Source organism: Triticum dicoccoides, chromosome 5A, assembly GCF_002162155.2.
Source record: "Triticum dicoccoides isolate Atlit2015 ecotype Zavitan chromosome 5A, WEW_v2.0, whole genome shotgun sequence".
In the NCBI taxonomy this organism is placed as follows: Eukaryota; Viridiplantae; Streptophyta; class Magnoliopsida; order Poales; family Poaceae; genus Triticum; species Triticum dicoccoides.
Window position 1 is genome coordinate 430,921,459 of NC_041388.1, and position 17,740 is coordinate 430,939,198.

Sequence of the window (17,740 nt, forward strand, 5' to 3'; positions counted from 1 at the left end):
CGGCGGCGGTTCGGGCCCCGAGGGCCGGATCTGGGCCGCGTGGGCCCGCCTCGACGGAGGAGAGAGGAGGAGGGCCGCGCGGATGAGGTGGCGTCGCCTGGTTGGTGGAGATCGGTAGCGGGGTGATGTTGCAGGCGGCTATTGGCCGGAGTGAGGTGGCTGCGGGGCGGCGGACATGTCCGGCGCGGCGTGGAGGTGCGTCCGGGCGCGAGGAGGAAGATGGCTAGGGTTTTATCCGCGAAAATTTCAAAGGGGATCACATATATATAGGTAGAGGGAGCTAGGAGAATCCAAATGAGGTGCGGTTTTCGGCCACGCGATCGTGATCGAACGCTCTAGATGATGGAGAGGGTTATGGTGGGTTTTGGGCCAACTTGGAGGGGTGTTGGGCTGCAACACACACGAGGCCTTTTCGGTCCCTCGGTTAACCGTTGGAGCATAAAACGAAGTCCAAATGGTACGAAACTTGACAGGCGGTCTACCGGTAGTAAACCAAGGCCGCTTGGCAAGTCTCGGTCCAATCCGAAAATGTTTAATCCCGACACACGAAAGAAAAGTAGAATTGACCACCGGAGGAGAACGAAGAGCCGGAATGCAAAACGGACAACGGGGAAAATGCTCGAATGCATGAGATGAACACGTATGCAAATGCAATGCACATGACGACATGATATGAGATGCATGACAACAACAACAACACACAGAGACAAAAACCCGAACCCGAGAAAATAAAATAACTTAACGCCGGAAACGGCAAGAGTTGGAGTACATATTGGGTAAATTATATCCGGGGTGTTATATCCACATACTGGCCAACTGTCGGTCCTCCTTGGCGCAAGTTGCGAAACTCACGCTTCTTCATGGCCATAACTCCTGCTGAAACATGGGCAGTACGAAAAGCCTGCTGAAACTGGTCCCATGTGACAGTGTCGACAGGGAAAGTGGCTGTGAAATTCTCCCACCATGGTGCTGCGGGTCCTTCTAGCTGATGTGCGGCAAACTTCACCTTCTCCGCATCTGTGCATCCTGCTGTGGTTAACTCCCTGGCTGTCTTGCGGAGCCAATCATCTGCTACTATCGGCTCGGTGCTACTGGAAAACACCGACGGGTTTAGCCTAAGAAAACGGGCTAAGTGGTCAACAGGTGGTGGTGGTGGTGGTGGGTTGTTGTTGTTGTTCCCCTGATTCTGATTCTGAACTAGCAACTGCATCAATGTGTTCTGCTGCTGGATCAACTGGGTGAGCTCCGGTGGAAAGGCAAATCCGGGGTCACGTCTCGGAGGCATCTGAGGGGTTTAGAAAAGATGAGATGTAAGAATAGAGGGGGTCTAAAGAGAAAACACTACCCATATGCACATGAGGCAAAAGCAAACAATTCACTTCATTCCATCAAACAAGGGCATACAATCGATCTAACTATCGCAAAAGTGCTCGGACTACTATATTTACATGATGGACTACTACTACTGATGAGGTGGTCTACTAGAAATATTCTTCGGTGGCAGACTCCATGATATCTGCTCCAGCTTCATCAACATAGTCATCATCGCTACTATCTGGATCCGAGTCGGTGTCGTCGATGATGATGTAGTCTTCCGGGCTAATCTCCTTGGGTTCTTCGTCTTCATCCACTGGTGTAGGGCCTCCCATAAATATCCCGATCTTCATTGTTAAGTCGGCATTCTTGTCCACCAATACTTCAATTTTCTCTTCATAATCTTCACATGTAGCCTTGAGTTCTTCCTCCAGTTTCTTGATTCTAGTCTTAACCTTCTTCAGATCTATCATGTCGGCACACATCTGGTTCTCCTGTCATCGAATGTGCTGGTTTAACTCCTGGATAAAAGCTGCGATTGATCTATCCTTCCTGGTGCTGATCATCTCCCAGTGCTCATCTCGGCGCCCACAAATCTGGTAGATAGTATCCTTAAGATCCTTGTGGTAGACTTCTCCAATGCGTCCCATGGCGATGTGAGCTGCCATGCTCTTTCCTAGACTCCAAGTTGGTGCATCAAAAGAAAACTCTATGGGCTCAGTGACTGGCATGAACGTCCTTCCTGGAACTTGAACTTGAATCATCCAGCGCTCTTCTTCAGGTAAAGTGGCGTTGCAGGTTCCGGTGAAACTTGGTACTCCTATGTTCAGGTATCTAGTGACTTCCTTCAAGTGACGTCCAAAGGGTGTATCTTCATCCGGTTGCGTGAACTTATTCCTTGCATCCGCCATCCTAAAGAGTAGAAAAGATGAGAAGTCAGAAGAGAAGAGAGTGAAAAGTGATCTAGGTCTTTTAGCTTAGTGGTCGTGTCCTACAGTCAGCGTGTGCTTTGATACCATCTCTATAGTGACCAGACCTCAAACAGTCTGATCTCTGTGCTCCGGTGTCATCCCTGGATCAGTAATGCTGACACCACACAATACTCGGAGGATTTATAGCAGAGTAGCAATCACACACTTATTACATTGAGTGTCTCATAAGAGAACTTCTTACAATAAATATGGCTTAAGGCCATCTAATAACAATAACAGCGGAAGGCTTGGAAGATAAGTGAGTCCATCAACTCCAACGGCATCACTGAGTATAGAACCATGACCTAAAACTCCTTAATCATCGTCTGAAAAGTCTGCAACATTAACGTTGCAGCCCGAAACGGGTCAGCACATGGAATATGCTGGCAAGGTGACACATAGAGAGTAATGGAATGAAACAGCTATACTATATGCATATTTGGCTGGTGGAAAGCTCTATGGTTACAGTTTTGCGTAAAGCCAATTTTTCCCTACTTCAAAGGAATAAATTTATTTAACTATCATGGTGGTTGTTAAACATTGACAATGGTTGACAGCATTCTCAATCCCAATTAAACATCATCATTAAACATAACCCAACAAAATTAATTTAGAGTAACATGTTGAGATTCACATGATAATCCAGGTACTAGATACTCAAGATGTCCATAACCGGGGACACGTCTAATCATGATTAGTTTATTACACTCTATAGAGGTTTGCGCATTTTTCCCCACAAGACTCGATCGCCTCCGTTTGGTTTCTCGCACTACATGGTGTTTGAGAAGACGGATGACCGAGACATAGTCTTTCAGAAGCGCTAGCACCTTACGATCGGGTAGACCGTACCACCTACATCCCCTACATCTGCTAGTCTACCACTGTAAGAGTTCGCACGACTTAGTCAACTATGCTAGAGCCCATAATAGCTTGTGGCTGCACACGGAAGTTTCTAGTATGAATAGTCTCATGATCCCTTTGAGCCTGGGTGGCGGTCCAAAAGAAAACAGGCAAGTCCTAGAATACCCAGGTGCCTCAATCCACCCAGATGTGTGTTTAAGTTGCCACCTTAGATAAACCATTAATTAACAAAACTCACATCTGTCATGGATATCACTCACCCAATCCACGTCTACTAGCATAGCACGGCATAATAAGCAAACGTAGAAGTAACTCCCAAAGGTTTGATAATAAACAAGTAATAGGTACTACCTCAACTACTTCCCATCCCACAATTTAATTAGATCCTAATCATGCAATGTGTGAGGATTGATCTAATGCAATAAAACTGGGTAGTAGGAAAAATATGATCAAAGTGTTACTTGCCTTGCTGATGATCCGGGAAACCTAGAGATTCGAAGTAACAAGCGGCGCACTCCGGGTATTCTATCGCAGACAAACAAACAAGCATACAATAAGTACTCATCTAATGCACGGGTAAAAGTCAAATAAGAGATTTAACCAGAAGGTTCAACTTAAGAACTCCGGTTGGCAAAAAGAATCAAATAGAACGAAGCAACGAAAGTCAAACGACGAAAGAAAATGATAACCCACAAGTATAGGGGATCGCAACAGTTTTCGAGGGTAGAGTATTCAACCCAAATTTGTAGATTCGACACAAGGGGAGCCAAAGAATATTCTCAAGTATTAGCAGCTGAGTTGTCAATTCAACCACACCTGGAAACTTAGTATCTGCAGCAAAGTGTTTAGTAGCAAAGTAATATGATAGTGGTGGTAACGGTAACAAAGTAAAGACAGCAAAAGTAATGTTTTTGGTATTTTTGTAGTGATTGTAACAATAGCAACGGAAAAGTAAATAAGCATAAACCAGTATATGGAAAACTAGTAGGCACCGGATCAATGATGGATAATTATGCCGGATGTGGTTCATCATGTAACAGTCATAACATAGGGTGACACAGAACTAGCTCCAGTTCATCAATATAATGTAGGCATGTATTCCGTAAATAGTCATACGTGCTTATGGAAAAAAACTTGCATGACATCTTTTGTCCTACCCTCCCGTGGCAGCGGGGTCCTATTGGAAACTAAGGGATATTAAGGCCTCCTTTTAATAGAGAACCAGAACAAAGCATTAACACATAGTGAATACATGAACTCCTCAAACTATGGTCATCACCAGGAGTGGTCCCGATTATTGTCACTTCGGGGTTGCCGGATCATAACACATAGTAGGTGACTATAGACTTGCAAGATAGGATCTAGAACTCACATATATTCATGAAAACATAATAGGTTCAGATCTAAAATCATGGCACTCGGGCCCTAGTGACAAGCATTAAGCATAGCAAAGTCATAGCAACATCAATCTCAGAACATAGTGGATACTAGGGATCAAACCCTAACAAAACTAACTCGATTACATGATAAATCTCATCCAACCCATCACCGTCCAGCAAGCCTACGATGCAATTACTCACGCACGGCGGTGAGCATCATGAAATTGGTGATGGAGGATGGTTGATGATGACGACGGCGACGAATCCCCCTCTCCGGAGCCCCGAATGGACTCCAGATCAGCCCTCCCGAGAGAGATTAGGGCTTGGCGGCGGCTCCGTATTGTAAAACGCAATGAAACTTTCTCTCTGATTTTTTTCTCCGCGAAAGCCAATATATGGAGTTGGAGATGGCGTTGGAGGGCCACCAGGGGGCCCACGAGGTAGGGGGGCGCGCCCCCCACCCTCGTGGACAGGGTGTGGGCCCCCTGGTCTTCATCTTTGGCGAGGATTTTTTTATTATTTATTCTAAGATATTCCGTGGAGTTTCAGGTCATTCCGAGAACTTTTGTTTTCTGCACATAAAACAACACCATGGCAATTCTGCTGAAAACAGCGTCAGTCCGGGTTAGTTCCATTCAAATCATACAAGTTAGAGTCCAAAACAAGGGCAAAAGTGTTTGGAAAAGTAGATACGACGGAGACGTATCAACTCCCCCAAGCTTAAACCCTTGCTTGTCCTCAAGCAATTCAGTTGACAAACTGAAAGAGAAAAAGAAAACTTTTACAAACTTTGTTTGCTCTTGTTGTTGTAAACATGAAAAGCTAGCATTCAAGTTTCAGCAATTATTATGAACTAACCATACTCACAATAACACATAGGTCTCACAATTACTCATATCAATAGCATAACCAGCTAGCGAGCCATAATAATAAAACTCGGATGACAACACTTTCTCAAAATAATCATAACATGATATAACAAAATGGTATCTCGCTAGCCCTTTCTGAGACCGCAAAACATAAATGCAGAGCACCTTTAAAGATCAAGGACTGACTAAACATTGTAATTCATGGTAAAAGAGATCCAGTCAAGTCATACCCAATATAAACCAATCATAATGAATGCAAACGACAGTGTGCTCTCCAGTGGGTGCTTTTTAATAAGAAGGGTGATGACTCAACATAAAAGTAAATACATAGGCCCTTCGTAGAGGGAAGCAGGGATTGGTAGAGGTGCCAGAGCTCGATTTTTGAAATAGAGATAAATAATATTTTGAGCGGCATACTTTCACTATCAACGCAACAACTATGAGATGGCTGTATCTTCCATACTACATGCATTATAGGCAGTTCCCAAACAGAATGGTAAAGGTTTATACTCCCCCTCCTCCACAAGCATCAATCCATGGCTTGCTTGAAACAACGAGTGCCTCCAACATTCAACGGGTCCCAAGGGGAGTTTTGTTTAATTATTTTGATTTGCTTTGATCTTTTTGGATCATGGGACTGGGCATCCCGGTTACCGGCCCTTTCTCGTGAATGAGGAGCGGAGTCCACTCCTCTTGAGAATAACCCACCTAGCATGGAAGATATAGGCAGCCATGGTTGCACATGAGCTGCTCAAGCATACAAAACAGAATTTCATTTGAAGGTTTGGAGTTTGGCACATACAAATTTACTTGGAACGGCAGGTAGATACCGCATATAGGAAGGTATAGTGGACTCATATGGAACAACTTTGGGGTTTAAGGAGTTTGGATGCACAAGAAGTATTCCCGCTTAGTACAGGTGAAGGCTAGCAAAAGACTGGGAAGCGACCAACTGAGAGAGCGACAACAATCGTAAACATGCATTAAAATTAATTCACACCGAATATAAGCATGAGTAGGATATAATCCACCATGAACATAAATATCATGAAGGCTATGTTGATTTGATTCAACTACATGCGTGAACATGTTCCAAGTCGAGTCACTCAATTCATTTAAAGGAGGATACCATCCTATCATACCACATCATAATCATCTCAATAGCATGTTGGCATGCAAGGTTAACCATTATAACTCATAGCTAATCAAGCATGGCACAAGCAACTATAATCTCTAAATGTCATTGCAAATATGTTTACTTCATAATAGCTAAATCAGGAACGATGAATCATCATATTTACAAAAACAAGAGAGGTTGAGTTCATACCAGCTTTTCTCATCCCAATGAGTCCATCATATATCATCATTATTGCCTTTCACTTGCACGACCGAACGGTGTGTATAATAATAGGAGTGCATGTGCATTGGACTAAGCTGGAATCTGCAAGCATTCAACTCAAGAGAGAAGACAAGTAATATGGGCTCTAAGTTAAATAAACAATCATGCATATAAGAGCCACTAAGCATTTTCAATATAGTCTTCTCGACCCCCAAAGAAAGGAAAAGAAAAATAAAAACTATTTACACGGGAAAGCTCCCAACAAGCAAAAGAAGGACGGGAAATATTTTTGGGTTTTCTTTTTAATTCTACTACAAGCATGGAAAGTAGACTAACACTATTTTTTTTTTGTTTTTCTTAAGGTTAATTAAACACACAAGAAAAAAGCAGGAAAAAGGAAAATAAACTAGCATGGATATTACAATGAAAGAGTATGAGCACCGACATCTAGCAATGAGTGTGTGTGAACATGAATGTAATGTCAGTGGGAAATACGTACTCCCCCAAGCTTAGGCTTTCGGCCTAAGTTGGTTTATTGCCAGGGATAACCTGGCTGATATCCGTAGGTGAAGCTGGGGTCGTACTGCGATGAAGAATAGTTGGGATCATAATGTGATGAAGAGGACTCTGACTGCCACTGGCTGGCAACCGCCTCAGGATCCCAAGAATAAACAGACATTCGTGGAGGCTCCGGTTCCGAGGCTGGTGTAGGATTCCGATAGGCTTGAACAGCCGCCCACGGAACAATGTAAGTACCTGCAGACAAGTTAAACAAAGAGGGAGCAGGCAAAGTAATAGTCTTATAATCTAAATAAGCACGGGGCAGCGCTGTTTCTTCTTTCTCCTCATGCCTAATAGGTATTTCAAAATGTTCAGCTAGGCGTGAAGCATAAATGCCTCCAAAGATGGGGCCCTTAGTACGGTTCATACTCAACCGTCTAGCAACAATTCCACCCATACTAACAGAGTTATCGCGGTATAAACCATGGAGCAAAATAATAATATCAGGAATACTAAGGTTCCCACAGTTCCCGTGACCAATCAAGCAGCGACTAGCAAATAAGGCAAAGTAGCGTAAAACAGGGAAATGTATGCTAGTAATTCTTGCATCAGAAACCTTCCTGGTTTCTCCCACAGTGATAGTGTCAATATAAGCTTCCACTTCATTACGGTGTGGTTCATCTAAAGAACCCTCGAAAGGTATTTTGCAAACCTCGCAAAATGCAGCTAATGTCATCTCCCTAGCAACATCATATAAATGGAACTCTACTGTTGGAGGTGATTTCTTAGGGAAAAAGTAGAAGTTCTGCACAAAAGTATTTGTGAGTAAGAGATACTGATGACGTTGGTCGCGGAGGAAGTTGGTGAGGCTGGCGTTCTCAATCAATAGATAGAAATCTTCATAAATCCCGGCACTCCTCAAGAATTCATCGGAAGGCCATTCACACGGCCGGACCTCCGCGATACGAGGCAGATTAAATTTGGGCTGTTGTTCTTCTTCCTTTTGTTTCTCCTTAGAACTTCGGCTCGACGAGCCCCTCAAAAGTCTCTTCATTATTTCTGAAACAATCTGAAATTTTTAGTAACGTCAAACAAAGTGAACCAACTTCAATAAGATTGATAGCAACTACTCATAAGTGTGCCTAGAGCATATATCAAGCATTAGAACTACTTGGAACCATATATATTTGACATGCAAGCTCAAGAACATGGTCACCTATGCAGCACAAATTTGCAATGAATAAAGCACTAGAACAAAAACTAATTGGACCAATGGAGGAGTCACATACCAAGGAACAATCTCCCCAAGCAGTTTTGCGAGAGGTGCTTTGAGCAAGGAGATCGAAAATCGCAGCAAAAGTTGCTGGAACACGAGCTTGAGTTGGTTTTTCGGGTTTGTGCGAGACAGAGGAAGAAGATGGGTGCAGGAATAAGTGGAGGAGGGCCACCGTGGGCCCACGAGGCAGGGGGGCGCGCCCTCCACCCTCGTGACCAGGTGGCAGCTCCCCCCGCAGTAATTTTTGCACTAAAAATCCTTAAATATTCCCGAAAAAATCATATTAAATTGGCATGGCATTCTGAGGACTTTTATTTTCAGGATATTTTTATATTGCACGAATAAGTCAGGAAACAGACAGAAAAATATTATTTTACTTTATTTCTACTAAAGAACAGAAAATATAAAGAGGGTATAGAAGGTTGTGCTTCTAATTTCATCCATCTCATGCTCATCAAAAAGAATCCACTAACAAGGTTGATCAAGGCTTGTTAACAAACTCATTCCGTTAATCATGGAACTGGAGAAATTTCGAATAACACTATGTTACCTCAACGGGGATATGGACATCCCCAACAATAAGTATATCATATTTCTTTTTGACAGTAGGAAGAGGAAATTCAAAACCTCCAAATATAATCGATGGAATTTTTCCAATAGAGTTGATACTATAAACTTGAGGTTGTTTCCTCGGAAAGTGCACCGTATGCTCATTACCATTAACATGAAAAGTGACATTGCCTTTGTTGTAATCAATAACAGCCCCTGCAGTATTAAGGAAAGGTCTTCCAAGAATAATAGACATACTATCATCCTCGGGAATATCAAGAATAACAAAGTCCATTAAAATAGTAACGTTTGCAACCACAATAGGTACATCCTCACAAATACCGACAGGTATAGCAGTTGATTTATCAGCCATTTGCAAAGATATTTCAGTAGGTGTCAACTTATTCAAGTCAAGTCTATGATATAAAGAGAGAGGCATAACACTAACACCGGCTCCAAGATCACATAAAGTAGTTTTAACATAATTTGTTTTAATGGAGCATGGTATAGTAGGTACTCCTGGATCTCCAAGTTTCTTTGGTATTCCACCCTTAAAAGTGTAATTAGCAAGCATGGTGGAAATTTCAGCCTTCGGTATCTTTCTTTTATTAGTAATGATATCCTTCATATACTTAGCATAAGGATTTGTTTTGAGCACATCAGTCAATCGCATACGCAAAAAGATAGGTCTAATCATTTCAGCAAAGCGCTCAAAATCCTCATCATCCTTTTTCTTGGATGGTTTCGGAGGAAAAGGCATGGGTTTCTGAACCCATGGTTCTCTTTCTTTACCATGTTTCCTAGCAACAAAGTCTCTTTTATCATAACGTTGATTCTTTGATTGTGGGTTATCAAGATCAACAGCAGGTTCAACTGCTACATCATTATCATTACTAGGTTGAGCATCATCATGAACATCATCATTAACATTTTCACTAGGTTCATGTTCATTACCAGATTGTGTTTCAGCATCAGACATAGAGATATCATTTGGATTATCAGGTGGTTCGGCAATAGGTTCACTAGAAGTTTGCACAGTTCTATCATGTTTCCTTTTCTTCCTTTTAGAAGAGCTAGGTGCATCAATATTATTTCTTTGAGAATCTTGCTCGATTCTCTTAGGGTGGCCTTCAGGATACAAAGGTTCCTGAGTCATTCTACCAGTTCTAGTAGCCACTCTAACAGCATAATCATTTTTCTTACTATTCATTTCATCAAGCATTTCTTTCTGAGCTTTAAGTACTTGTTCTACTTGAGTGGTAACCATAGAAGCATGTTTGCTAACAAGTTTAAGTTCACCTCTAATATTATCCATATAATCACTCAAGCATTTAATCATAAAGGTATTCTGCTTTAATTGTCTACCAAAATAAGCATTAAAGTCATCTTGCTTAAACATAAAGTCATCAAACTCATCCAAGCACTGACTAGCAATTTTAGTAGGAGGGACTTCAACTTTATCATATCTATAGAGAGAATTTACCTTTACTACCTGTGTCGGGATATCGGGAGGTTCTTCAGTAAATAAGTAATTGAGATCATATACTTCTTCAACAGGCGGTAAATTAAGACCATGTATTTCTTCAATAGGTGGTAAATTCTTAACATCTTCAGCTTTAATACCTTTTTCTTTCATAGATTTCTTTGCCTCTTGCATATCTTCGGGACTGAGAAATAGAACACCTCTCTTCTTCGGAGTTGGTTTAGGAATAGGCTCAGTAATTGGCTCAGGAGCTGGCTCATGAGTTGGCTCGGGAGGTGCCCAATTATTTTCATTTGCCAACATATTATTCAATAAAATTTCAGCGTCATTCGGTGTTCTTTCCCTGAAAAGAGAACCAGCACAACTATCCAGGTAATCTCTGGAAGCATCAGTTAGTCCATTATAAAAGATATCAAATATTTCAGGTTTCTTAAGAGGATGATCACGCAAAGCATTAAGTAACTTGAGAAGCCTCCCCCAAGCTTGTGGGAGACTCTCTTCTTCAATTTGCACAAAATTGTATATTTCCCTCAAAGCAGCTTGTTTCTTATGAGCAGGGAAATATTTAGCAGAGAAGTAATAAATCATATCCTGGGGACTTTGCACATAGGCAGGATCAAGAGAATTAAACCATTTCTTAGCATCACCCTTTAATGAGAACGGAAATATTTTGAGTATATAAAAGTGGCGCGATCTCAGATTATTAGTAAACAGGGCAGCTATTTCATCTAACTTACGAAGATGTGCCACAACAGTTTCAGATTCATAGCCATAAAAAGGATCAGATTCAGCCAAAGTAATTATATCTGGATCAACAGTAATATCATAATAATCCTGATCAGGAACACAGATAGGTGAAGTAGCAAAAGCAGGGTCGGGTCTCATCCTACCTCTAAAAGATTCCTTACTCCACTTAATTGGCAACCTCTTACGTTCAGGTTTATCCGGACAAGCAAGAATAGCTTCATAAGATTCATTATTAAAAAGATAACCCTCAGGAATAACAGGCATAGGTTCATCATCACTAACATCATCGTGTTCAGGTTCACTAATTTCTCTTTCTCTAGACTTAGAAAGTTGCTCATCTAGAAATTCACCAAGTGGCACAATAGTATCAAGCATAGAAGTAGTTTCATCATAAGTATCATGCATAGCAGAAGTGGCATCATCAATAACATGCGACATATCAGAATTCATAGCAGTAGTAGGTTTAGGTGTCGCTAGCTTACTCATAACAGAAGGTGAATCAAGTGCAGAGCTAGATGGCAGTTCCTTACCTCCCCTCGTAGTTGAGGGATAAATTTTTGTCTTAGCGTCTTTCAAGTTCTTCACAGTGTCCAGCAGATATAAATCCCAAGTGACTCAAAGAATAGAGCTATGCTCCCCGGCAACGTCGCCAGAAAAAGGTCTTGATAACCCACAAGTATAGGGGATCGCAACAGTTTTCGAGGGTAGAGTATTCAACCCAAATTTGTTGATTCGACACAAGGGGAGCCAAAGAATATTCTCAAGTATTAGCAGCTGAGTTGTCAATTCAACCACACCTGGAAACTTAGTATCTGCAGCAAAGTGTTTAGTAGCAAAGTAATATGATAGTGGTGGTAACGGTAACAAAGTAAAGACAGCAAAAGTAATATTTTTGGTATTTTTGTAGTGATTGTAACAGTAGCAACGGAAAAGTAAATAAGCGTAAACCAGTATATGGAAAACTCGTAGGCACCGGATCAATGATGGATAATTATGCCGGATGTGGTTCATCATGTAACAGCCATAACATAGGGTGACACAGACCTAGCTCCAGTTCATCAATATAATGTGGGCATATATGCCGTAAATAGTCATACGTGCTTATGGAAAAAAACTTGCATGACATCTTTTGTCCTACCCTCCCGTGGCAGCGGGGTCCTATTGGAAACTAAGGGATATTAAGGCCTCCTTTTAATAGAGAACCAGAACAAAGCATTAACACATAGTGAATACATGAACTCCTCAAACTATGGTCATCACCGGGAGTGGTCCCGATTATTGTCACTTCGGGGTTGCCGGATCATAACACATAGTAGGTGACTATAGACTTGCAAGATAGAATCTAGAACTCACATATATTCATGAAAACATAATAGGTTCAGATCTAAAATCATGGCACTCGGGCCCTAGTGACAAGCATTAAGCATAGCAAAGTCATAGCAACATCAATCTCAGAACATAGTGGATACTAGGGATCAAACCCTAACAAAACTAACTCGATTACATGATAAATCTCATCCAACCCATCACCGTCCAGCAAGCCTACGATGCAATTACTCACACACGGCGGTGAGCATCATGAAATTGGTGATGGAGGATGGTTGATGATGACTACGGCGACGAATCCCCCTCTCCGGAGCCCCGAACGGACTCCAGATCAGCCCTCCCGAGAGAGATTAGGGCTTGGCGGCGGCTCCGTATCGTAAAACGCGATGAAACTTTCTCTATGATTTTTTTTCTCCTCGAAAGCCAATATATGGAGTTGGAGTTGGCGTCGGAGGGCCACCAGGGGGCCCACGAGGTAGGGGGGGGGGCGCCCCCATCCTCGTGGACAGGGTGTGGGCCCCCTGGTCTTCATCTTTGGCGAGGATTTTTTATTATTTATTTTAAGATATTCCGTGGAGTTTCAGGTCATTCCGATAACTTTTGTTTTCTGCACATAAAACAACACCATGGCAATTCTGCTGAAAACAGCGTCAGTCCGGGTTAGTTCCATTCAAATCATACAAGTTAGAGTCCAAAACAAGGGCAAAAGTGTTTGGAAAAGTAGATACGACGGAGACGTATCAGAAAACAACTTCGTTATACTAATATGAATCTAGGGCAAATTTTACAGTAGCAAAATCTTGTTTAAGTTGGTTAAACGGATAGAGGGTTTCGAGACGAAACTCCAGGCGCTTGAATCGTCTGATTCCGATAAACGAGGGAAAAGTTATACTAAAATGAAAATCGGATCAGGAATCGCGATCAGAAAAATCACAGATTTAATCCGAGAAAAAGAAGAACGACGAACGTTCGCTAGAACGAACGAACGGACGAACGCTCACTATTTAAATAAACCAAAAAAACCGATCTATTAAAAAAACCGAGACTAGAAAAAAACCGACGGAAAAACCAAACGGTTTTTCAAAAAAAAATAAAAAAACCGGTGCGAATTTCGAGGCAGCGGCGGGTCGGCGGCGGCGGCGGTGGCAGGAGCTGGCGGCTAGGGCTGGGGCGGCTTAGGGTTTGCCCCGGGTGGGCTGCCCCGGCTTATAAAGCCTGCCGGGCTAGAGTCCGAGGCGGACACGGCCCGATTAGGTCGGTGCGCGTTTTTTTTAAATAATTACGCGCAGAAGAAAAATAAAAAAAATACTAAACAGACTCCAAAAATTCCGAAATAAATTTAACGGGCTTCTAAAATCAAGCCGCACAAGATGAACATTTATTTTGGACCTATATGCAATTTTGAAAAACGCACATTTTTCCTAAATTCAAATAAAACACCCAAAAACTCCGAAATAAAATCTTATTTGATTTTATTATTTGATCCTCAATATTTATTCATTTTGGGAAAGTCATTTTATTCCCTCTCTCATATTTTTATAATAGAAATAATTGATGATAAAATAAATAAAATCAAATGATCCTATTCTCAAAATTTGAGAAAACTCAAATATGAAAATAACGAAATCCCCAACTCTCTCTGTGGGTCATTGAGTTGCTTAGGATTTCTAGGATCAACCAAAATGTAAAATAAAATATGATATGCAATGATGATCTAATATATAACATTCCAAATTGGAAATTTGAGATGTTACAATAGGGTTGAAGCTTTTCATGTCAACAATTGCAACTTTTTCGTTGTGTACTCGTGGGGGTGAAGCTTTCTATAGAGTTGGTTGAAGCTTTCTATAAAGCGGGTTGAAGCTTTTCAATTCATGGTTGAAGCTTTCCAAAACGACAGTTGTAGCTTTTTTTTTCTTTCGTAGTGTTCGCATGAAACTTAACTATTTCGTCGGCTGAAGCTTTTTCGAATACAATTTGAAGCTTTCACATGAACGGTTGTAGCTTTTTCATTTTATATGGGTGGTCTGTTGAAATTTTTGCAAACTACGATCGAAGCTTTCGACCGTGCCAAATGAAGCTTTTTTCACCTAAGCTTGAAGCTTTTTTCACAAAAGGTTGCAGCTTTTTACTCTGCGGTTGCAACAAAAACACAGAGAGACGCCATGGTCGTCGTCGAGGAGGATTTCTCAATCTCTGTTTGAAGCTTTTTCATCTGCGGGTTGAAGCTTTTTGTCAAACGGTTGTAACTTTTCCTGTATTTCATTGTCTGGTTGAAGCTTCTTTATCTACTGGATGTAGCTTTTTGTGTCCATGGTTGTAGCACGAGAAAACGCCGTTTGCAACTCTCCCAGTACCGCTGTTGCGGCTCCTCCCTGTGGCCATGGTTGTAGCACGGGCGCCTTGGTCCTCCCCGCGTTTGGCCTGTCGCCGGTTGCAGCAAAAAGGGAAGAGAGGAGGAGGAAAGGGGAGAGAGGGAGAAGGAAGAAGGGTACCTGCTGTTGCCGTGATCGAGGGAGGGTGGGCGGCAGCGGAGAAGTGGGCAAGGGCACTGAGATTGGAGGTAGGGACCTGCACGGGATTGGGGCTGGCCGGCGGCGAGATCCGAAAGATGAAGACGAGGGCCAGCAGCGCGCAAGGCTGAGAGGGAAGGAGGGGATCGGGAGGAAGAAGAAAGTGGGAGAAGATAAGGTGGGCCAGGGCGATGCGGGAGGCGTACGATGGGGGGCTGATCGCGTGGCTCGCGAGCGACCGGCCGAATCGTTCGGCCGGCGCACCGCGCCGAAACGTTTCCCATAAAAATATGGGGAGAGTTTCTCAAAAACAAAATTGAGAGGAATTGCCAGGCGACCCTGTCAAACCCTTTCACGATGTCAGAGTCCGACCTCTACTAAAGGATATATACGGCACACACACGACCTTTTCAATAAAAAAGGAAAACGAGCGCACCAAACCAAACCAGCGTGTCAAAGCCATCGACCAGACCTGCACAAGTTTCGCTCGTATCAGCACCTGGTGAAGTCTCGGCGTCTCGGTCTACCGTCCGACGTCCATCGCACAGTGCCGTATTCGATGGCCTACCCCCTCGTCCTGTCCCCCGGGAGGTTCGCTCTCGCCGCCGCCACGCGCGTTGTGGCGGCTCCGCCCGCTTCTTCCCCCCCTGCGCGCGTCTGTCTCCTCGCGCCCGCCCGCACGCCCCGCCTGGCGCGCTCGACGACGGTGGTGAGCATTGCATTAGCACATTAACTCCTCTCTTCCTTCAATGATGTTCTTCTCCGAGCTGAGCCCGATCGTGACTAACTGAGCAGGGGCCCTTGCGCGCGCACGCGCGCCTGAGATTCAAGCAGCGCGCTCCGGCGGACGACGGCGCCGCCGCCAAGGAGGCTTGCCCGCGCGACCCAGCGGATAAAGAGGGCGTCGCGGAGACCGACCCGTACGCCAAGCTGTGGCCGTGGGGGGACTACTTCCCCGACGAAGACGAATTACGCCGGGAGGACTTCGCCACCATGCAAGAACGGTTCTCGCGCGAATCTACGGAGGCGGTCGCGGCGCTAAAAGCCATGATCGCCGGCGTGTTCCGTCCACTCCTGGACAACTTCCACCACCTCCGGTCCCTGAAGACCGTCTACGACACGGAGGACTACCACATCGGCATGCCCTTCGGTACATAAGCCTATGTGTATCTCCTAGATAGTACTAGGATCAATAGCTTTTTATGTGATCTGACGAGGTCTTTGTTCAGGAGCGTTGGTCGCCTGCGTCGGGTGCTATCAACTGTGGAAGATGGATCCGTCCATGTTTGTCAGCACCGCTCTCGGCTATGCGTTCTACAAGCTCAGCGTTGTCTCGTTGGAGCTCCGGAAACAGGGCTTTGCCAATGACCTCATCACCCGACTTAAATTTGGTTAGTTGTTATCCAGGCCTCATATACACACATAATAATTTTCAAAACCAAACTTCTGTGGGTTAATTTCGTTGTTTGTTTTAACCTGTGCAGTTATCATGCTCCTCATCATGGCCGTAACTTACAATAAAAAATATTCTCCACTTGATGCTATCATGTGAGTTCCATGTTTGTCTTCTTTTTTACTACATTGTCGTTGGCAGAACTTGTTTGGTTGTTTACTGGCACATGGTGCCTGTTTTTATGCTCTATCATTATTATTGACAATAGAATTATCTCTCCCACTTTTGTAACACAGGGCGCCTGTTTTTATGCTCTATTCATTGACATTTGCTTGTGAAGTGACTGGCGTCAAGAAGCAGTTCAAGTATGCTGTGCCGCTACTTAACATAATGCTAAGGCACCCAGAAGGAAGACGGGAGCTACGCGCAATGTTGTCTGAGGTTGAACTTGAACTTGTATCAGAGTGTGGGATCGTGGTCTTATAAAACCAGTTATGTAAACGTGCTTTTATAGTGCCACTTGTAGAATCCTACACTTGGGGCCTTAATATTTTTGTTACCGTAGTAAGTTGTTTCATTTATATTGCACATTCATGAAACTGTGTCAAATACGTATAGTTGTTGCGCTATAGCCAGATTGTAATTACCGGAGCTTGAACTTGTATCAGAGTGTGGGATCGTTGTCTTATAAAACGCGTGAGGATATTAAATCGGTCTTGGAAGTGGAAACCGTGACATCTGAGAGCAAGTATTTGGGACTTCCGACCCTGGAAGGAAGAATGAAGGATGAAAGTTTTCAGCTGATCATGGATAAATTGGGAAAAAGATGTAACAATTGGACTGAAAGATTTATGTCTTATGCTGCAAAAGAGGGAGACTGGGTTTTCTCCCATGCACGGGATATGTACTCCCTCCGTTCCGAAATATAAGTTTTTTTAGACATTTCAAATGGACTACAACATACAGATGCATGTAGACATATTCTAGAGTGTAGATTAACTCATTTTGCTCCGTATGTAGTCACCTATTGGAATCTCTAGAAAGACATATATTTTGGAACGCAGGGAGTACAATACCTCACCTGTCCTGTCAGATACGCATTAAAATTGTGGGTCAGCATTAATACGGGAACATGGATACATGTTCGTTTAGGCCCAACAATGCAATAGTTATCCCCCTCTCCAACCTTCGAGTATGTTGTACGGATCCATTATTCCCC

At 43.1% G+C, this 17,740-nt stretch overlaps 1 protein-coding gene across 1 annotated transcript; it reads left to right on the forward strand.

The window, feature by feature from the left end:
* Positions 1-15,687: 15,687 nt before the first annotated feature.
* Positions 15,688-17,193, forward strand: LOC119299707. Its single transcript, XM_037576868.1, has 5 exons — positions 15,688-15,837; positions 15,924-16,278; positions 16,358-16,519; positions 16,613-16,676; positions 16,818-17,193. The coding sequence occupies exons 1-5, from the start codon at positions 15,688-15,690 to the stop codon at positions 17,005-17,007; spliced, it is 921 nt and encodes a 306-aa protein (XP_037432765.1). The 3' UTR covers positions 17,008-17,193.
* Positions 17,194-17,740: the final 547 nt, after the last annotated feature.

Excerpts from the sequence above, each read along its gene's own strand:
- LOC119299707 (XM_037576868.1), top strand. The coding sequence starts at position 15,688 with ATGGCCTACCCCCTCGTCCTGTCCCCCGGGAGGTTCGCTCTCGCCGCC. Across the intron at positions 16,279-16,357 it reads CCACATCGGCATGCCCTTCG|GAGCGTTGGTCGCCTGCGTC; the intron begins GTACATAAGCCT and ends GTCTTTGTTCAG. Across the intron at positions 16,677-16,817 it reads TCTCCACTTGATGCTATCAT|GGCGCCTGTTTTTATGCTCT; the intron begins GTGAGTTCCATG and ends TTTGTAACACAG.